Genomic DNA, 23,491 nt, shown 5'->3' on the forward strand with positions numbered 1-23,491 from the left:
CAACTCTGCAACTCTTGGTTTCAGCTCAGGTCGTGATCTCAGTGTCATGAGACTGAGTACCACATGCGGCTCCTCGCTCAGTGTGGAGTGTGCTTAAGACTCTCTCTCCCTCTGCCTCTGCTACTCCCTAACCCCTCATGCTCTCTCTCTTTCTCTCTCTCTCTTTAAAATAAATAAATCTTTAAACAATAAAATAATGTTCTCTTCTTCAATCCTAGTAGTCTCATCTTGAACACTATTAGAAAAGTAAAACATCTTTAAAACACATGAAAGGGGCAGCCCGGGTGGCTCAGCAGTTTAGCACCGCCTTTAGCCCAGGATATGATCCTGGAGACCGGGGATCGGGTCCCCCGTCAGGCTCCCTGCATGTAGCCTGCTTCTCCCTCTGCCTGTGTCTCTGCCTCTCTCTGTCTCTCACGAATAAATAAATAAAATCTTTAAAAATAAATAAATAAATAAATAAATAAATAAATAAATAAATAAATACATGAAAGGTTTTCATTCTTCAGTCTCTCAACATTCCATTATTAAGCAAATGTCAGTCTCAATATTAGCCCTAATATTTTCTAAATTATACAATGACTCTGTCTTGAATTCACAAAAGCAAGTATCTTTTCTACTTCAACCACAGAAAGTACATTTTACCTCAAACTAATAAAATTCAATCATCATTTTTTTCTACTCCCTTTTTTTTTGAAGGCCAAATATTTTGTAAATATTTAGGTGTTTAGTTCTAAAGTAATACAACAGATTTTTTTTTAAAACTCAACTAGAACATATGTATCCAAGTGAAAGTTGCCCTTTTATCTCTTTGGAAAGCTATGTGTTTCTTCAAGAGATGTGTCACTTCAAAAAAAGTGACAGATACATCTTTGAAACACCTTAGAAAATGTCTTCAGAGACAAATGGTTTCCAATCACGATTTCTTCTAATCTTCACAAAACCCAAAGAAAAGGTACTATTACCACCTCCGTTTTGTAAGTGAGTCCACAGAGACTTAGAAAGCTAACTTGCTCATCATTGCAATGAGTAAATGGCAAAGATAAGACAAGGTCCAACTGACTTTAAAGCTCTGGCTTTTCATTGTTTCACTGTAAGTACCACTGTTTTGATAGTAAAATAGATGTGATTTGATGATCTCATAGAATATTTACTTTTTATAAAACTGTTTTAAAATTTATGAGGGTTTAGTTAACTATTGTCACTAGAATAAGATGAAATCCATCTAAGAAAACAAATGTTTTATAATAGAAGACTTTTTAAAAGTCTTATTTTTCAGCTCTATCATACCATTTCCTCTCAAATTGGGCTCTTTGCCCAAATGTACTCTAAAATTATAATTTCCTGGCAAAGAGCTTTAAAAGAAAAGAAGCTGAGATTTTTCTCCTCCTTTCACCCTTTAGAGTCTTTCACTTTTATTTTCTAAGAATCTTTTCACTTAACCTCAATTGGAACAAGAGGCTATTTACATATGAAATTTGCCAAGGTCCCATGTACCTCCCATACTGAAAAATCTACCATGATTTGTGCCAAAGACACTACCTACACTTTAAAACTAGGCTTACCCATATATTTTATTCCTCATTTATTTCCCTATATCTCAAAATGTGAAGATAAAATATGAGGATTTACTCTTTGTACACTCGAAACTCCTCACTCCCATCCCTAGAACACTAGAATTAACTGCATTAATCCCAAACATAAATATATAAAGGTGTATCTACATTAATCAAAGTGTAACTTCAGGGAAAGTTTAAACTGACAATATTAACAAGTGCATCATTCAATGAGCTCTGTACTCTGACTTCTGCTTAATTTTTATAGGCTTTCATAAATAGAGATGAGGGCTGTAAAGACAATGGCTATGTTCAGCCATCTGCACAAATGGGAACTATGTTGCTTGATTTCTCAGTACAGTGTGATTACACAGTAACAGCACATATGAAGCCATTTCTCAGTACTTCCCTGTGGTTCTTCGTAAACAAATTAAGAAGATTATGAAGATTTATGAAAATATTTTTGCTTTTTTAAATTGGGAGTATTTTTACCATTTGGTTTTGGGTTTTTTTTTGAAATAAAATTTTTTAAATCCCAACTGTATTTAATAGGGGAAAAATATGATCATTATAAGAAAGATAAACAGCCTAAATACTTTACCCATTGAAATTTAAAAAAAAAAAACAGCTATAAGTGTAATGTTACTGTATTTGTACAGGTATAACTTCAATATTACCATGAGTCAGGGAGCCTGGGTGGCTCAGTCAGTTAAACGTCTGCTTTCAGCTCAGGTCATGATCCCAGGGTCCCTGGGATAGAGTCCCACATTGGACTCCTTGCTCAGCCTGCTTGTCCCTCTCCCTCTGCCTCGCCCCCCTCCCATATCGCTTGTGCTCTCTTTCTCACTCTCTATCTCAAGTAAATAAAATCTTAAAAAGAAATAAGTAATACTACAAGTCCTCAAAATCCAATATTTCAAAATGATAGAAATTTTTCTTGGCTTGGGAATTCCATGGGCTTAAGGTAAAATCCTGTTCCTTTTTTGATGCAAAAACTTTGGTTATTTTCATATGAAAACTTAGAAACTTACGGAAGGTTGAAATAATTTTTTCTCCCTATCACTGGATATAATGTTCCTCCTTTTAGTCAAAAGATCATTTCAAGATGTACTATGAATCCAGAAGAGAAAAAGACCTCTGGTAAGCAAATGTACTTTACTTTCAGAAAGGAATAGCTACTCTCAGGTCAGATAATTATTTTTAAGATAAGTAGCAGTTTAGAGAAGGATATAGTAATAAGAATGACAGATAACAGTAAAAGACAAGACTAGGTTTAGGGAAAAAACAGCCACATGGATACAGAAACAAAGCTTCAAATATGCTAAAGAGCACACTTGAGTGAACTAAAACTATGAACAGTTCTATGAACTGTTTCTATGACTACTTTTACAACAAGAAAAGCAAGATTAATTGCTTTCTTTGTCAATTTCAGAAGATTGGGTCAAGGCCTTCATTTTGGAATGATCTCCCTCAAAACTGGCTGCATAAAAATGTTTGTAAAATATTTTAAAAATACAATGCTTAAAGTTTACTTCATTTATTTAGAAAATCCATTACATGATACACCATACTTCCCAATGATGCTGAACACAAAGTATAACCATTATCACTATTTTAGCAGGCTCTTTGAAATCATATGAGTTTTTTGTGAATATTAATTAAAGCTATCTAATCAAGTGCTAAGACTCTATAGAAGGAAGAATCCCCATTGTCTTATCATTTGCCTAGTACTTGAATTCTCTATTTTTAAGATTTTATTTGACACAGAGAGACAGGGGGAGAGAAAAAGAGGGAGAGGGACAGATAATGAGAGAGAGAGAGAGAGAGCGCGCAGGTGCACAAGCAGGCCTAGCTGCAGACAGAGAGGAAAGGCAGGCTTCCTGCTGAGCAGAGAGGCGGACAGTGGGGCTCCATCAGGGCCTGAGCCAAAGACAGATGCTTATGCTTAACTGAATGACCCACCTAGGCATCCCCTGAATTCTCTTCCATTAGGAAAAAAAAAAAAAAAAAAAAAAACACAAAACCTTGGAAGTACTGAATGAGAATCAAGCTCATAGAAGGAAAACTCACTCTACTGGCAGAAGAAAAATCGTCAAAATAGTTTCCTCTCAAGAGTTAATTAGTTCATATATTTTTACTCTCCACGGGAATTTTATGAGATTCCATTGTTTAATTTAACCCTTATTTCTTATAATTCTTAGAAATTACATGAACTGGGCAGCCCTGGTGGCTCCGCGGTTTGGCGCCGCCTTCAGCCCAGGGCGTGATCCTGGAGTCCCGGGATCGAGTCCCACGTCGGGCTCCCTGCATGGAGCCTGCTTCTCCCTCTGCCTGTGTCTCTGCCTCTTTCTCTCACTCATAAATAAATAAATAAAATCTTAAAAAAAAAAGAAATTACATGAACTATAAATTTTATGCAGAGCAATCATTTTTCTATGATACAAATTTCACCAATTACTAAAAATGTCTGAATAGCTGATCAATGGAAAATGATTACTGGCTGCTGTTTAACTGCAAGATGACAGACTAATTCACATTCAGCTTATAGGTACAACCCAATGCAGTAAGTAATTAATATAGTAAGTAATTACACTAAAACTAATTCTTTCTAAAGTTACATGACATAACACCAAATGTAAAGTATCAATCATGTCACTGAGACAAATATATTATTTATTTGAAAGTACAATAAAACTTAACTAGAGGTTAATATCAAAACTAAAAAGGAATAACATATGGCATTATCTGGATATATTTCATTTTGCAATTGATACTGCAGTCAGGACTGGATTTATAAAGCAGCCTCAAGATGCTCTTGAATTTTGTCTGTGCACGGATATACTTTTATGTACGTAAGACAAAGCAAGCTAAAAGGTCTACCTTAAAAAATTAGGTCTGAAATCTAATCTTATCATTAGTGAGGTTTTTTATCTTAGACTCTTATTTTCTGTATCTTCTTTAAGAAAAGAAGAAACTAGGTCACTTGAAACATTCAGAGGTAGGAAAGAAGTGAGGCTGGATATTAGGATAACACAGGGTCAAAGGGTAACCTAAGTGAAGGAGAACGTGAAGGTAAAAGTCCACTTAGAACAGTCTCTACCATGGAATTTGTCTATACACACCCAATTTCTGACTTAAACTTAGAAACATAAAGATATGGTAGAGATATCTGCAGAGGAAGAAGCTCAAAACTGCCAGTGCCATCACTTTTCTTTTTTTTTTTTTTTACTGAATGGACTTTTATTTTAATGTCAAAAGCACAGCCTTTGGACTGAGGCAGTGACCGTGAATGCCCAGCCCAGACCCTTGAGGCCCTGCCCCTAGCCAGGGGCAGCTATGCCAAGGGAGGCAGGGGGTAGGAAGAGAAGGGGCCTCCCCACCATCATGTTTTTGATACAGTATCCCATAGCTGGAAAGAATGAGTCAGTTCTCCTATCAATGAAAAAATACTATTTAAAATCAGAGCGGCACTAACCATACTACTACCCAGGATGGGGTCTTGAAACACCATTTCTGACAGAAAGAAAATACTACTTCTAGGAGAAATGGTTGATTCCAGATCCAGGACAGGAATTGGATATGATAAGCCCTGAATATCTTGTCACAGCAGACAATAAGGAAACTACGAGATATGTTGTCCCTGGAGGGACTCCCACTGACCAAAAGATGGGGGTCACTTTGAGCTTCAGCAATAGTAACTGCAATAGATTAAAATCCATCTAATATGTATGAATCCATTAGCTCATAATGGCACTTAAAAAAAAACAGAACTGGTGCTCTCTGAAGAAAAATAGGGAATTCATTCTCTTGCAAACAGATAAATAAAAGGGAAGAATCAAGCATTTATCCAGTCTTTCTTTTATAAACTGTACCACTGCATAATCAAACAAAAGATAAGGGAAGTGATTCTATAAAAGCATTCCAACTAACAAATGAAAACAAAATGATTTAGAATTTCACCATTTTGCAACATCCAATAAATTAACAGAAATAAGCCTAGCCACCAAGAACTGCTAACATCACTAAAAAAGAAAGGCAACCAGACACTAAGTGACTAATACAGTCTTGCCAAATACCACCTGTGACAGGTTTGCCTAAAGGATCAAAATTGAGCCTGTCAGTCTCTGGATCCAGTTACTTGTTTGCAGAAAATATGTAGGGCAAAACAACGCATAGAATGCACCTTGGGTAAGCAATCAGCAAATAGTGGGAAACTACCAACAGCCTGCACTCTTCAACAGGATAAAGGGAGGGAGAACTAGCATAAAAATTAAAAGTGACATTTCCTACAAAAATTATTTTTTAATTGGCAAGACTAAGCTACAGTGTCTAGCAATGCACATTTAGGTTATTAATATAAAAGTCTGTATAAGGGTTACTTATGGGGAAAGGCAGCTATGATTTGGATGGAGCACTAACAAGGGAGGGCAGCAGTTCCATTCCTTAACCCAACTGGTCATTACAAAGATGTCTGTCTTAAGATTAATCATTCGTTTCTTACTGATGTTTTATTTTGCAATTAAAATATTTTGTAATAGCAGGTTATCAAGACACCTGAACGTTGCAAACACCTAATAAAGGCTTTGTATGATTCCCATTCTCTAGACTAATGCAGTGAAAATAAGAGGTTAAAAAAAGAAGTCAGTGTCCAACATTTCCTCCTTTCCCACTTCCTCTTCTAAGGGAACCACCTAATATCACATTTGGGGCCCAACAGATTCACTTTCCTGGAATTTGGACAATTCTAAGAAAGAGAACATGAGATACCCAAACCTGTTCGTCTCCCCAGTCTTCCTCCACCCCAAAGTCACTCAAACATAAAACCTAGGAGCCAAAATTGATGCTTTCTTCCTTAATCACCACATCTAGTCTATCAGCAAGTCCTTCATTTCTAACTCCAAAATACAACTTAAATCTATCCACACTTCTCTCCATCTCCATTGACTCCACCATCTAATCATGAACGATTGCCATGGTCTTCCAATTTATTCTGCTGCTTTTATTCTTAACCCTCTACAATCTCTTCTACCCAGAGCAACTAGGGTGATCTTTTAAAAACATAAGCTGCTTGTAATTCTGTTTAAAGCCATTTAATGACAGCTTACTGCACTTTCACATCCAAATTCCTTTCCGTGGCCTGAATCATTGAATCCCTGCCCATCTCCCTGACCTCATCTCCAACCACTTTCTCCCATTTTACAATCCAGCCACAGTGGCCTCATTTCAATTCCTCCCACACACCAAACTCTCTCTGATCTCCAGGCTTTCTCATAGCTTTCCCTCTGCCTGGAATAGTCTTTCCAGCTACTCACAAGGATAACTTCTCAATCCCATGTCACAGCTTTAGTACTACCTTCTCAGAGAAGCTCTGTCCAACTGCCTTATGAAACAGATTCCATCATTTTTCTCTATCAGTATGTGCTACTTCTATCCTTCATAGTTCAAGCTCCAACTAGAGTGTATGTTCTGTGAGGTAAAAGATCTCAACTACTTCGTTCAACAATGTACCCAGCATCTAACATTTGAAAGGCAGTTAATTAATAATTACTGAATATATAAATAAATGAGCAAATGAATGAACTCAGGTTGACATCCAATTTCTGTCATAAGCAATGATCAGTGAGTAAAGAAAGCCAGTTTTTTCCTTCCAATTTTTTTTAAATTCTAGTTAGTTAACATGGTGTAATATTGGTTTCATCACTTACATACAACACCCAGTACTCAACATAACAAGTGCCCTCCTCAATGCCCATCCCCCATTTAGCCCATCCCCCACCCACCTCCCTTCATCAACTCCATTTGTTCTCTAATGTTAACAGTTTCTTATGGTTTAGAAAGCCAGTTTTTAGAAAGAAACAGGAGACTGGGGCAACTCGACAGACTCAGGAGAGATCATCCAGCCCCAGAGAGAAAGAGTCAAGGAAATTAGCTGCCTATTATCTTTAATTCATTTTTTCCTCAAACATTTAAAAGGCACACCCAAATTACAAAAATAATTTTAACTTGCAATCCTTTCCAACTATAGAACTCTAGGTACCAGGATTTTAGAAAATCAAAACTCCTAAAAATGAAAAATGATCTGGACAGAGAGTAACATTCTATACTTTGAATATAAAAAATACCTCATCCTTGGAATCACATATGCTCAACAATTTCCCCCAATTTTCTAAGACTATTGTGCGTATACCATGACACTAACATTTATATCAAGATATCTGGAACTATCTGAAAATATTACTCTATTTGATCTCTCTACTAAGATATCTGATATCCTACAAAAATTTATAGACTAATTTAGAACCCACATATACTATCACATGTAGACCTATATTAATTATCAGCAATTTTAAGTTTTCCATAATTCTCATTTTGCTACACTTTGTAAGATACAGCCTTTAATATACTTTTAAGAAGTTCAAGGTAGGGATCCCTGGGTGGCGCAGCGGTTTAGCGCCTGCCTTTGGCCCAGGGCGCGATCCTGGAGACCCGGGATCGAATCCCACGTCGGGCTCCCGGTGTATGGAGCCTGCTTCTCCGTCTGCCTGTGTCTCTGCCTCTCTCTCTCTCTCACTGTGTGCCTATCATAAATAAAAAAAAAAAAAAAAAAAAGAAGTTCGAGGTAATTTGTACCAATTCATAGCATGCAAATGATGAATCTATTTTTAATATTCATACATGTCTATTTACCTATTTGTTACTTTCATTTATTCAATTTTAGACTTTCTGAAAAAAACAGTTGTAATGAGACATTTCAAATACAGAATCTGTTCTAAGAGCTAAGAATTGAAATTATAATAATCCTAACATATGAGGCAATTCAAATAAAATCACAACAAAAAAGAAGCTTGGGACAAATAAAAAAGATAGTTTCTATCAAATAGTGTAAATTTTCTCTTTAGCAGAAAAACCTAGAGAACTTTGGTACTGAAAGAGTGGAGCTGGTAGGGAAAGAAATTGATGCAATCATAATTACAGCTTTGCACAGGGTCATTCAACACCAAAAGGCACATGAGCCTTTTTGCCTCATAGCAACCTCTATCTATTACATATTCTTTTGTGAACTTCAGACATCAAGGATCAACATTTTCCATTTTCCCGTATTTCAATTGGGACCTATATAAAGTGTTCAAAATAACATAGCTTTTAAATAATAGCTTCCTTTCTCTTCTTCACCTCCATCATATTGCATGTAGAGGTAGTTACCCTTATACAAGTCTGGATACCTCTGGCAAAGCCATCACTGAGCTCTGAAGTACCAGGATAGAGTCTGAAATGAAGTCAGTTTTTTGACTGGTACTACTACATATGCCAACGTTTTTTTTTTAAGCTGCAGATCACAACCCATTAGTAGGTCATGAAAATAATTTGGTGGATCATGACTAGTAGTTTTTTGATGAAACAGAACATAACAGAAAATAGAAAAATACCAAAAACAACCCACTGTATGAAACTTCTGTTTTAGTTTTGTATGTATGTAATACTTTTTAAAAAAATTTTTGAGAGCCATTAATATAGGATCACCTGCCTAGAGTGACAGTACCTTTAGTTCAACACAGGGTTTTCGGGATCCCTGGGTGGCGCAGTGGTTTAGCGCCTGCCTTTGGCCCAGGGCGCGATCCTGGAGACCCAGGATCGAATCCCACATCGCGCTCCCGGTGCATGGAGCCTGCTTCTCCCTTTGCCTGTGTCTCTGCCTCTCTCTCTCTCTCTCTGACTATCATAAAATAAATAAAAATTAAAAAAATAAAAAAAAACACAGGCTTCTCTGAAGCCAGGAAAATTAAATTCAAAGCACTTTTCACCCCTTACAATCCAACTTAAACCTTCTATTATTAAAGCTTTATTGATACACACTTCTGGAATGAGCATTACTTCAGAAAAACAAACTTCAACCTAGCTGTGTTTAGGTTTACCTTTTTCTTTACATTTCTAACAAATTCTTAAGTACTAATATATGCTATATCTCAGGCCCTTAAAGAACAGAAGATAAATTAATATTTGCCTCAGGCTGACTAAAGACTGAGTTTATCTCCTGTTTTAATAACGTGCAACTGAGGTTTGCTCACCAGGAACTGCTCCAGGTGTTACTGTCATACGCCCTCCCTCTCTTCAGGAAAGAAGAGCCAAATGACCATTGCCATCTACAGGGCCTAAATCAATTCTAACAGAGTTGGTGCCACTCCCAATTAGCCAAGAAAAACCAAAAGGAGTACAGATACACTGTATGGACCAAGTCATTATGCAAAAAGATGCTCATGTTTGCTTCATTCTTTTCTTTCCCTTTAATCAACTTAAAACCTCCTCCCCTGGGATCCCTGGGTGGCGCAGTGGTTTGGCGCCTGCCTTTGGCCCGGGGCGCGATCCTGGGGGCCCGGGGCGTGATCCTGGGGACCCGGGATCGAATCCCATGTCGGGCCCCCAGGGCATGGAGCCTGCTTCTCTCTCTGCCTATGTCTCTGCCTCTCTCTCTCACTGTGTGCCTATCATAAATAAAAAAAATAAATAAATAAAAAAAACCTCCTCCCCTAGCCTGCCTCTGAAGTTGGGAGCCTCCCCCAGGTTAGTAGGCCTGAGCTGCTGCCTTTGTTTTCTAACAGTTCTCAGGTCATCTTCTCAAAAAAAAAAAAACTCCAGCTGCCCACTTGTGAATCTCTCCAATAATAAGCACAGAAGAATTCTGATTCCAAGGGCATATAAATTAGTAATATAGACATAAAACGAAGCCCACATCTCTTCTCAATATTTTCATGATTTTTGTCATATCCTCCTATCTACTTATCTGGTCTGTTGTTTTGTTCCACACAACTCAATTCCAAGAGCTGATAGTTCCCAGCTGTCTGTTTATCTGCATTCCCAATTTCTGGTCTAAGGTCGGGGCTACTGATGCTACAAGCTGATATGGGCTTTTCATGCTAAGGAATCTATGAATACCTTCTCCTTTACTCTTCTATATCCTTGTCCTTTTACTGTTGCTTTTTCATTCCCTAATAAACTACCTTCTGACTGATGGTCCATTTATTCATAGCAACACTTTCCCCTAGGAAATAATTGCTTTCTTACCTTCACTTTTCATTTGTGTGAAAGCACTTTGTAACCCTAGCATTTTAACTTGAATCTTCAACTTTACTTCCCCCTAACTACCTTTTGACATCTTTTTATATAAAAGGAAAAAAAATTGCAAAGAATCCAACCATGGTTTAAATCAAAGAACTTTCCTTATCTGTCTTGAGAATAAATTTCAGTAGCTTACTCTCTTATTATCCTTCCAGTGTTTTCACAGTTCCACACCAACTTTTCCTCCAAGTATACCTTAATGATTTTTAAATTTTAAGTAACTATTAATCCTATAATCAAACTGAGGAACTGGGGATCCCTGGGTGGCACAGCGGTTTGGCGGCCCTCTAGTCACAATTCTCAGATCTGGCTGCCCAGTGGACTCTCCAATTCCCAGAGGACAAGAACGATACTAAAGAGCAAAGGCAGGCCTAACATTGGGTCAGATATACATGAATGGCATGCTAAAAAAATAAAGACATGTATGGTAAAGGAATAACAAATACTCAGTAACAAATACCCAAGTAGTGACAATCCTTTGGGGGATAGGGAGAGAATGTATCTGAAAACAGATATACTTAGGGACCTTCAACTATATTCACAATATTTTATTTCTCAAGTTGGGTAGCATAATACATAAGTAGTTATTAAATTAGTCCCCATTATCTTTTGAATAGCTAAAATTTTGTAATTAAAAAAAAGAAAAATATGAAGATGGCATATACTCAAATGGATATATTAGGAATACAGAGAAATGGGATCCCTGGGTGGCACAGCGGTTTGGCGCCTGCCTTTGGCCCAGGGCATGATCCTGGAGACCCGGGATCGAGTCCCACGTCGGGCTCCCGGTGCATGGAGCCTGCTTCTCCCTCTGCCTGTGTCTCTGCCTCTCTCTCTCTCCCTCTCTCTCTCTCTGTGACTATAATAAATAAATAAAAATAAAAATAAAAAAAGGAATACAGAGAAATACCTTAGGCTATAAAGCACTCAAATAAGATTCTATATGAAGCCGGCCTTTAAGGAAGAATAAAACACAGATTCCTAGCAAAAAATAATACAAACTTCTCCAAAGGAAAAGCCTGAACAAAGGCAAAGTTGGGAGTACCCATACCCTACAACCTAAATAAAAAACAAAAGGGAAACTTCAGGACAGATTCATTTTGGAGAAGAATAACAAAAGCCTGGGGATTAAATCTGAGACCAAGTGACAGGGGTCTTGGATACTAAGGAAACAAGTGTGCCCCAAACCAAAAAAAATTTTTAAGGGAATAGCATGGTGAAAGTGATGTTTTAAGAAAACAAATCAAAAGCCATTGCAGGCAGTGTCCTATGGATCATTAGGAGGTTCTGCAGGCAGCAAAAGGGGAGTAGAAGGAGATAAGGCAGTGAGAACCAGGTCCTAGTGCCTGCCTCTACTCCAAACACAGCCTTCCTGCTGCTAAAAATTTTTTTAAACCACTGCCCTAAAGTACCTAGTTGGAAGGCATTGCTGTAAATCAAGTATGACGGTCATAAAACCCAGGTATGGGGTAGTAGTATCAAAAATGAAAAAGAGAAAAGAAAATGAATCTAGACTTCTTGACGGAGAATTCAATAGGACTTAGTGACAAACTAGAAAGAATAATGAAAGAATGGATCTGCATATAAAAATCAAATATTCCAACTGAACACACCTGCGGGTCATACAGACTTGAACATCAGCAACATAAATGTGACCATGTAAAAATGTCTGAGCCCTAAGGAAGTGCTCCTATGCAAGGCAGAAAAGCAAAGCAACATTCTTACAGGGATTAGGAAAAGAACAAGCAGAGGGCCCACAGGATTGTACAAAGACATGGCCACCACACCATGGAAGGCTAAAAGAAGTGTTTTTAAAAAGAGGTATCACTGTACACAATGAGAGGGTGCACAGCCTTTGCAGCCAATCAGATTCAGGGTTCTGGCATCTCCTCACTTGACCAAATTATTTAACCTCTCTGAGTTTCATTTAATAAGGAAAAAATAAACCAACATTTAGCATCATTCAACACATTATGGAGCACTGTGCTAAGTGCTTTTACACATGATCTATTCTAATCCCCGTAACACACTTTACAGATGAAGAAATTAAATTTAGAACTAGCATAATAAGCTGCAGAGCCACGATTCCTCTTTCTTACGACAATAAAATAAAGGGATGTATATATAAAGTTCCTGGGGGAAAAATGACCTCAAAAATGGCATATTTTATTATTAGAAGGTAATAATCAATAGGGAGGACACAAAAACTCACTTTCAGTAATCCCTGTCATAGCCTTCCATGGAGCAAACTCTTTGTGTCCTCAGCTACAAAACAGGATTACTTCCTGTAATCAAACTTCCTTAATAGGGTTGCTATGATGATATTATGAAAATGAAAATGCTATGAAAAAATTTTAAGTGACATTCAAATATATGGGCTTAATGTCACATAGCTTGCTTTCCAGAAATGCCTTCCTGGAACAACGAAGTCTCTCTGAAGAGAACTAAAAATGAGCCTGTTGGAGTGCAAGCATCACTTTGTAAAGTATAAATGACCATGAAACGGTTATATATACCACCCACATCTCCCCCTGGCCCTTCTAGGTGTTCTAGAGCCCCTGCAAGGCCAGGGGATCTCTTATACCTATAAAGAAACCGGTAATTTACAGCCAATGAATGAATAGAGCTTCTACTTCAATTTGGAGTTGTTCAACTTGACCCTTGGGCATGATCTCAGAGGTGACCCCCTTACAGTCCTTCCAAAACAGAGAAGAAAAAAAGTTTCCAATTTTTTTCTAAGATACTAAAACTGGGTGCCCAATCAATACGAGAATTCAATACAAAATACCAGATAAAAATCAAGGGCTCTGATAACAAGTCTCTTTTGGACGCCCTTCCACACACCCACCTTCTTTCACCTGAACAGATGGTTTCCAGGCCTCAAGGCTCACATGTCTAGTCACACAATTCACAACAGCTCACAAAGTTCCTACCTTTTTAATTATTCCATGTTCCTGAATATATCACCTTTCGTCTAAAGATCTCTAAGTATCAGAACACAGGAACTCCTTAATCTTCAAAACAGCACTCTCTGGGAGAAAGATCAGTACTCTTATTTTATAAATTACAAATGAAAGACTGAGATTAAATGTCTTAAACAACACCAGTTAAATGACGTTGATTCATTCTTGGGGGGAAAAAAGATGCACATTATGAATCTATACCTATGGGCGGCCTTGATTTAGCGTGATCATTTCAAACACTACTTTTAAAAGTATCTCCTGTGTACTCCCACTCTTCCAATGTATCAAAGATTAAACTAACAGTAAATACCAAAGCATCACTATTTCTATATGCTAGAAAACAAAACAAAACACTATGTGGGGAAGGGGTTCTAATTTAAGATTCCTACTGTCTTGCATCCATAAATACTTTTGAACATGAGGGGGGTGAGGAAGGAACACCTGTCAGTGCAGTAGTATATGCGCAAGTTTCACACACTATGTAGCTATTAATACTGAATTCCTTCAACGGTAAACAAATAATCCGCCTTCGCAAATAAATGGCAGTATCACGAGCGCCAAGAATGCTGTAAGCGGCCTAATGAATGCCCAGTTTCGCATCCCCGGGCTTCGCAGACTCGCCGGGAGGAAGAGGCCCAGCAGTGCGGCCGCGGGGAGGCCGGCGCTGCCCAGCGACTTCCCACGCCAGGCCCGGCGGCCGCGCAGACGCGAGGCTCGGCCTCCCCTCGGCCTCCCCTCGGCCCCCCGGGCCTGTGGGCAGCCGCGGCCCGGCCCCGCCTCGCGACGACCGGCGCGCCCGGCCCGGGCCCAGCCGCCGCGGAGGGTGTCGCCGCCAGGTCCGGCCTAGCCGCCCCCGCCCCCGCCCCCGCCCCCGCCCCCGCCCGCGGCCGCGGCCGCCGGCGCCCCCTCCCCTCCAGCTCCCGGCGCCCAGCGTGCGTTACCTCTTGGGCGCTGGCGGCTGCTCCATGGCGGCCGGCGACAGAGGAACGGCCCTGGTGGGCGGTGAAGGACGGAGGGAGGACAGGAGCCGGGCACCGGCCCGCCCAGTCCCGGGAGTCACCGGGGAAAATCTCCAGGAACTCGGACCAACTTTCTTTCCCGTAACTCCGCGGCGGATCCTCCTCCGGCTCGCGAGTGCCGCGGCTCCTGCCGCCCCGCCCCTGCCCTCCGCCGCCCCGCCCCGCCCCGCCCCTCCGCCGCCCGGGGAGAGTGGGCGGAGCCAGTGCCGGGCCCAGGAGTGGTGGGCGGAGCCGGGCCCTGATGGGGCGGGGGCGGGGGCGGAGACGGAGGCGGAGGCGGAGGCGGAAAAAAGGCGCGGAGACTGGCGGACCGAGGCCTAGTTAGGTCAGGTCTCAGGGCCTGTCTGTTGTGGCCAGGGGCGGGGGAGGCACCTTCCCTGGAGCCAGCTGAGAGCTGCCGCTCCGCGTCTGCCTCCGAAAATTGGCTTTTGCCCCAATCCTATTTGAACTCATTTCTTCTCTGGATTTCCCAAAGACACATCCCAAGCATCTCGTGCAGCCTTTTGAAGTGTCACTAACTGCCCACGCTTCTGTCTCTAGTCGTTTATAATTATTGGCTGTGTTTTACGCCCGCCCGGTTTGACGTTTGTAGCTACAGCACGAGGGATGCTACTGGAAATTCTTGTTTGATGTTGATTGTGGACAAACTCCTCACTACATTTCACTATAATTACGTCTGATTACAAAGAAAATAATGACTGCGGTGAGATTCCAGTGCACTGTGGTCTTGCCAGCTGTTCGCTTGGGTCACCTGGAAAACCTAATACAAATTATGGTGCACAGAAAAGAGGTCAAGAAAAGTTTTTCTTCCTTCTTGTCACCCTGTCTCCCCCAACCTTTTCCGAAGGCTGTGACCTCATTGTGATTTGATCCCTTCCTGCATCTATCTTTTTAGGATACCATTTAACCTGAAGTTCCGTATATAAATATCTTTCTTATCATCTAAGGTGCTATGTAATGAGTTTGCTTTCATTAGAAATTATCCAGGTGTAGAGTCATATAGGTTTCTTGAAGGTTAGAGCAAAGTCTATGAAGAGAATGTTAAATAAAGGAACTTTGTGAATATTAATCCAAATTAGACTTGTCTAATAGTCGTTTTCCTCTTTTTTGCATTGTTTCCATATGTAATAAACTTACATGATTTATTTTTCTTGAAATTTTTTTTTAATTTTTATTTATTTATGATAGTCACACAGAATGAGAGAGAGAGAGGCAGAGACACAGGCAGAGGGAGAAGCAGGCTCCATGCACCGGGAGCCCGACGTGGGATTCGATCCCCGGTCTCCAGGATCGCGCCCTGGGCCAAAGGCAGGCACTAAACCGCTGCGCCACCCAGGGATCCCTTTAAAAAAATTTTTTTTTAATTTTTTGATTTATTTTTCAAAGAACTATATTCCCCATTAAATTTAGTTATGTTAAATTTAAGACCATTCATTGTTGAACCCTGAAGTCAGGTTCTGCAAAAAAGAAATTGTTATGAAATTTTATACTCATTTTCATTTACTAAACATCTACAGTCTTATAGTTCAGAACTAACAAGACAGCAAAAAGCTAAATTATTAAAACACAAAAGCTAGGAAAAACTTTTGAAATTATGTCATTCTATCCCTCACTTCTCATCCTCACTTCCATGCCCTAGTCCCATCTTCTTCTATTTCATCAAAAAAATCTTTCAGAGAACAGCATTTAATCTTCTTTAAAAATTGTCATATTTTAAAATGGGATCAAATTGTCATACTTTAAAATGGACTCTGAATTATGCTATGAATCTTAATCTCCAGAAAGACTTTCCCAGTCAAACCACCAGCACCACCACCCCCCACTATCTCTGACATTTAAGTTATGAAAGAGATGCCTCTCATCTATATGTCCATAACACGCTGTGCTGGTTGTACTAAATTAAAGTTCTGTTTGACTATCATTCCAGCCATGAGTCTACTGAGAATTAGACTATGTTTACCTTCTCTATCCCTTGCATAGCAAGTACCTTGGATATAGTAAGGTTGATAACTTCCTTAGCCCCCCAGATTCATTCTCCATTCTTTCCCATCTGCCCTGTGCCCTAAGGGTTGACCTATATGGCTGACATTATGGAGCTCTCAACTCTCTGGCTTACAATAGGAAGACCTAGCAAGAGCAAGAGATCATCTGAGGGAGAAAGTAAGTTTACGTATTCTGATTCCCTTCCAGTGAGGTCACCTGGAGCCCAGCTTTCATTTCTTCCCCTCATCCCTTTGGGCCTACAGGTAGTGAGTGCCCTGCTATTCTGGTTGGGGAAACATAATAAAATAAATAAGCACCTAATTAATAAGATTAGGTATTGAAAACTGATAACGAAGAAAAGTAAGGGATGCCTGAGTGGCTCAGCAGTTGAGTGTCTGCCTTGGACCCAGAGTGTGATCCTGGAGTGCTGGGATCCAGTCCCATGTCGGGCTCCCTGCATGGAGCCTGTTTCTCCCTCTGCCTATGTCTCAGCCTCCCTCTCTCTGTGTGTCTTTCATGAATGAATGAATGAATGAATGAATATTTAAAAAAAAAAAGGAATAAAAGTAAAATAGGAAAAGGGGATACACCGTGGAGGAGAAGGCATGAAATTTAGAAATGGGCAGCAGGGAAGGCATCAGCAAGAGGGAGGCTGAGGAAGTTAGGGGAACACCTTGCAGATAGTGAAGGGAAGAGAAATGTGAGGCCAAGGAAATAGTAAATGATAAGGCCTGGAGGCGAACGTGCCTGCTGTGTTGTATTACTAAATCAAAAAAGGTTTTCTCCTGAATTACTTTTGTAGAAAACAAAACAAAGCAAAAAGCTCCTCAAGTCTCTGTTTTGTCTATGAAAAGCCAATCTGAAGATTCCCAGAAGGAGAGCATAGGAATTATCATTCAACCTGCAAATAAAGGAAGCAGCCTTTGTGAACAATTGAAAACTGTAGGAAAATTTGAGATGTATATAAGGGTCACTCAGCTTCACTTAACCATGAAAGTAAAGTAGTCTGATTCTGCATCCAACAATTCCAACTGGAATGCACACTTTAATTTTTTTTTTTTTTTAGTGCACACTTTAATTAAACTAGCAAATGGCTCACCAGAGTTCTCAACTGGGTGTTCTCAGAGAAATGTAAGAGAAATCTGCAATTTGAACTCAAATTGGAATAACAAGACTGCATTTGTGTCGCTGAATGCATACACCACGATGTTTTATAAGTAGAAAAATACTAATGTAAAGATTTTTTTCCTTGTTATACTTGTTGCTGCTTTTTATTGAAACTGCATTTATGTTACTTTTTTTATCATTTTTATGTGTATTTGAAAAATAATACTAATTAACACTGAATCTTTTCTACTATTACTGGGAAGAGTTTGGGGCTGAGAGAAAGCTCTGATCAAATGTATTACATTATGTAACTTTTTATTTGCAGGAAAACTTGGAAGTATTTCCTTTCAAGAGGCAACTTAACAAAACATTTCCCTTGATAATATTTCTCTCTCTCTTTTTTTTTAAGGATTTTATTTATTTATTCATGAGAGACACAGAGAGAGAGAAAGAGAGGCAGAGACATAGGCAGAGGGAGAAGCAGGCTCCATGCAGGGAGCCCGATATGGGACTTGATCCTGTGAGTCCAGGATCACACCCTCAGCCAAAGGCAAACACTCAACCGCTGAGCCACCCAGGCGTCCCATATTTCTCTTTTCTAACCCAAATTTATAGTGAGCTGGAACTAGCATGTTGCAGTTGAATTCAACTACTATTCTATCATAGCAATCTTGTTTTTTTAAAGATTTTATTTATTTATTCATGAGAGACACAGAGAGAGAGAGAGAGAGGCAGAGACTCAAGCAAAGGGAGAAGTAGGCTCCATGCAGGGAGCCCGATGTGAGAACTTGATCCCAGGACTCCAGATCATGCCCTGGGCCAAAGGCAGGCACTAAACCTCTGAGGTACCCAGGGATCCCCTTATCATAGCAACCTTAAACTTTTATTTCACTTGTTTCTCTACCAAACTGTAAGCCTCTTGGGAGTAAGGACAGTATCTCTTTTGCATATGTCATCTCAAAAGTCTGGCATATCAGTTAACTACAAGAAACATCTTTAAATGAGTTTTAAAACAAGCCTAGAGGTAGATGTTTCTAGGTTTGATTAAGTCTTTCATTTACTTGTTTCTTCCTCAAATGATGGCTGCCAAAGCTCTAAGCATCACAAGAAGACATGGCAATGCTTAGCAGCAGAAGAGGGTTATTTCTTTCTGAATACACTTTTCAGAATGGTGGGAAAAAACATTCTAGCAGCCTCTTTGCAGATTTCACTTCATATCTTATTGGCCAGAATTGTGTCATTGCTATCAAAGGAAATGGGACCACGAAAACCTGTTTAGACCAACGGTGATTCACCCCATGGAACTGGGTTTGTAGCTGAGACTGGAATTGAAGTTCCCTGAAGCTTATGACAAGGAGAAGCATGAGAGAAGAACAAAACTGGGATTCTATTATTGAGGGAAAAAATGGAACAATTGTAATAGGCAATAGCCCCATGCAACAAAAACATCAGGAATTTTAAGAAAGATAGGTAATTGATAAACTACATATTAAGTGAAAGTTAGGTGTACCATTTGTCATCTTATTTCCTCTCAGGTCCAAATTCATCCCTCATTGCCTGCTTTGTTAAAATGGAGCTAAGTTCTTTAAATCTTTATCTTTATCAGATAGAATAATTGTTAAACTTTGTCACTAAAGAGCCATGGAGAGACATTGCAAAAGAGTTTTCCTCCCTGATTGGTATGTTTTCCACTGGAAGACTCCAGCAGTGGGGACTGCTTATCTGGATCCTGCAAGATGCAATGCTTCTCCAGTAGTTGGCTGCTTCAATGCAAGGCAGCAACAGCACTCAATGGTCAACAGTCTCTCTCCCCACCACAACTTACTTCTTCCTTGAGCAGTTTTGGGGCAGAGTATCTCAGTGAGAAACCTCACTATGGATAGTTTTCCCCAGAGACCTAAGAGAAGGATTTCTGGAAAGTTCCAGAAGGCAGATGTCCAGCAAGTTCCTCTAGTGTGGCACCACAGCAATTTCTCTGCTATTCAGTGAGATGTAATTGTGTCTTCTCCCACAAAATCTATATCACAACCCCTGCGGACCTCTTTTTGGGTGCTTTGTCTTAGCCCCACAGGGAGTAATCCTGATTTCTGCTATTCCTATTTTCTTTAGAGTTTTCTTTACCTGTTACTAGCCAATCCCCTGTTACTCCAATCCCCTATTATAGTTAATAATTTTTTTGTATTAAACTTTCTTCATTCAAATAACTATGTGGCTTCTGTCTCTTGTGGTTTCTGTATCAGACTGGATTTTGACCCATACAGAGAATAATAGCAAAGAATTTCAGGCCCAGTTGTAAACTCAGGGAAAGAAATGATAAAAATCAGATTGCTTATATTTTCAGTTTAATACATAATTATCTACACCAGCAGCTCTCAAACTTTTTGGTCTTGGGACCACTTTACAGTCTTACAAACTATGGACAGCCTCAAAGAACTTTTGTTTATGTGGTTTGCATCTACCTATATTAAGAAATTAAAACTTAGAAATTTTTAAAGAAGCACAAGGGTACACAAGTACACAATCCTTTAGTCATCAGAGGAATGACATCATCACATGTTATGTAGCATCTGGAAAATTCTACCATACACTCATGAAAGAATAAAATGAGAAGGGCAGTTAAGATTGTAGTATTGTTTTTTAAATAGTTTTGATTTTGTGAACTCCCCAAAATAGTCTTTAATACCCCCAGAAGTACCCAGATCACACTTTGAGAGTTACTGATTTACAGTAACTATATGTAAACACAGTAACTAGGACCCATGGGAGAAGAGATATAGAAAATATGATCATTGCTGTCTAAGAATACATTTTACTCAAAAATATAAAGTATATATTCATATGAGAATAAAATGATTTAAGCCTTATATAGTAAACTATCAATAAATTCTGTCATTCAGAAAAGTGCTGTAGTTCAAATTAATATGGTCTAGAGCTCAGCCAAATAAAAATGCCTTCCATTATTCAAAATCACCCTCATTATAGCATCACTTTTAAGGAAAAAGAAAGAAGTTTCTGTTATATACAAAGATAAGTTCCAGAACAAGCTGAAGATATCGCAAATCTTCACAACGATGATTGGTTAAGACACTGAACATAAAGACAGATCCAAGGAAAAGAAGAAAACCAATGCTAAGAAACTGGCAAACACCATCAGTTAAAGCCTTTCTGTGGCTGGCCTTTGTTACATTAATATAAGAAACTTAAGCTCTAGAAATAAATCGGTTCCATGTCTTCATAGTTTCTCTTTTTATATTTTTGTTTTTTCAATTTTTTTCCATACATGCCTATAGTCTGAATAATTTCTAACTTGGTCTTGATTGAACTAAGCAGAAGGAAGATGTGCTTACTTCCTGGCCAGGAAAGCTAAGAAAATAAGAATACCCCAAGACATGCAGCCGTGAGAGTGGTTAATGCTGTTGGGAAACTGGACAATAAGACTTAGGACAACAGGATAGAAAAGGGGAGATAGGTATTTAATAGAGAAGCTGTAATAAAATTGAGCCATCAAACAATCAAATCAAATTCAAATCCAACTTCAAAAAACTTGGAACAATAGAGATTTTTACTAACAATCCCATGTAAATGCTGAGGAAAGAAATATATGTCATATTCACACAACACAACTCCCTAAAAATCTTTACCCATCTTTCTCGCTTTCTCATGTTTTCATGACAACCATCCATTTTGCTTCTTCCTCCCTCATGAAACTCCTACAACCCCCTTCCCTCCCCTGTCCCCCCTTGGCAAGCTTACACTTCCTCTCCCCCTCTCCCACAATTTACCTCCCTTTGCTGTTACTTCAGGCCTTTTCCTACTGAGAATAATCTGACCTCCTTCTCTTTGATTCTGTAGAGCTCTTTTAGCTTTACTTATTTTTGTCAGCACAACATAGTCCTAGGAGACAAGAAATGAAGGATTCTTCCTTAAAAGGGCAGAGGAAGCAAGAGAGAAAAAGATAGTGAATCCTCAAACGTTGATATTTTTGTTCCTATCAAACATTCTTTCAATCAACATTTTTTTATTAAGTTGACAGGCACGGACAATGAGGTATGATCTCTATCCTGAAACTATGAGGTTTTCCTATTGTAAGGTTCCCATGCTCCTTTTTTTGGACTCTTTTCCAAAGGGAGTGATTACTTTACAAAAGGTAATTTTTTGCTTAATGAAGTGATTACTTTACAAAAATTATCCATGGAAAACCTTTACATGGTTAATTTCCCTCAAGCATTTAAACTATGATTTCAATTTCAGTCTTCATTGAGAAAGAGGGTAAGATGACTGTGGTATCTAAAATTTCTTTTGAAACAAATAGTCAAAGGCATTACAAAAAGTTATCTTAAGGGCACCTTATTAACAAGTCACCATTGACAAAGGACTATTAGATTACCACTTTATATTTAGGTACAAATGAAGGAAAGGGAGAATAATGAAGCTTCTAGACACCATAGGCTTATGCCTAGCACACTGAAATTATTTTTAAAAATGTAAGTCAAGAGTAAGAGCATTGAAAATATAAATAAACATAACATTGATTTTTATCCGTATTAGTTATCTTTTGCTGCATAACAAATTGCCCCTCAAGATACCAACTTAAAACAACACACATTTATTAGTCTTGGTTTCTAGAAGTCAGGAATTTGGGTGCAGTTTAGTAGGGCCCTCCAGCTCAGTCTCTCAAGAGGTGTTGACCAGGGCTAGTCACCTCTAGATTTAACCTGTAAATTTAAAGTAATCCCAATTTTTTAGAAGTCTCAAAAGAATTTTAAATAGGATTTAAAAAACAAACCATCAAGCTTGAATAGAAGAGAAATTACATGAAAAGCGCCCATAAGTTTCTGAAAGAAAGAACAATGGAAAGAGATTTGTCTGCCAGATGGCAAAACACATGATAAAATTGTGGTAAAGATGTTCAACATCATTAAACAATCATTAGTAAAATGCAAATCAAAACCACAATGATACATCACTTCACATTCGTTAACATGGCTATTATCAAAAAGAAAAGAAGTATCTTGACTATACCATTGGTGAAAGTAAATTTGTGCAGCCACTATGACAATTGCATAGAAGTTTCTTAAAATATTACAAATAGAACTGCCTTACGATCTGGCAATTCTACTTCTGCATATTTAACCAAAGAACATGAAAATACTCACTCGAAAAGATACATGCACCCTCATTTTCATTGCAACATTATTTATAATAGCCAAGATATGGAAAAACCCAAGTGACCACAATGGATGAATGGATAAAGAAAATGTGGTGTAAAGACAATAAATAGAATATTATTCAACCTTAATAAAAAAAAAAAGAAAACTTACCACTTCCAACAACATGAATGAACCTTGACAGCATTATGCTAAATGAAATAAGTCAGACAGAGGAAGAAAAATACCATACTGTATGACTTCACTTACATGTGGAATCCAAAACAAAACAAAACAAAAACCAACCTCAAAGATATAGAGAACAGATTGGTGGTTGCCAGAGGTGGGGGTTGGGGAAAGGAGACCAAAATATACAGACTTTCAGTTATAAAATAAATCATGGGGATGTACAGTAGAACATGCTGACTATAACTAAGATACTAAATTGCATATTTGGAAGTTACTGAGAAAAAATCGTAAAAGTTCTCATCACAAAAAAAAATATTTTGTAATTATGTGTGTGACAGATAAACTAGATCTATTGCAGTGATCATTTCACAATATATACCAATATTGAATCTTTATGTTGTATACCTGAAACT

At 38.7% G+C, this 23,491-nt stretch overlaps 1 protein-coding gene across 2 annotated transcripts in view; it reads right to left on the bottom strand.

Moving 5' to 3' along the window:
• STK3 (serine/threonine kinase 3) overlaps window positions 1–14,784 on the bottom strand; it is a 271,227-nt gene extending 256,443 nt beyond the window's left edge. For both annotated transcript variants that reach the window (XM_055303436.1, XM_055303437.1), the window contains exon 1: window positions 14,575–14,784. In XM_055303436.1, the coding sequence (XP_055159411.1) occupies window positions 14,575–14,600 (26 nt within the window). In that variant the 5' untranslated portion in view covers window positions 14,601–14,784. The remainder of the gene's footprint in view (window positions 1–14,574) is intronic.
• Window positions 14,785–23,491: the final 8,707 nt, after the last annotated feature.

Source organism: Nyctereutes procyonoides, unplaced genomic scaffold (assembly GCF_905146905.1).
Source record: "Nyctereutes procyonoides isolate TBG_1078 unplaced genomic scaffold, NYPRO_anot_genome, whole genome shotgun sequence".
Taxonomy (NCBI): Eukaryota; Metazoa; Chordata; class Mammalia; order Carnivora; family Canidae; genus Nyctereutes; species Nyctereutes procyonoides.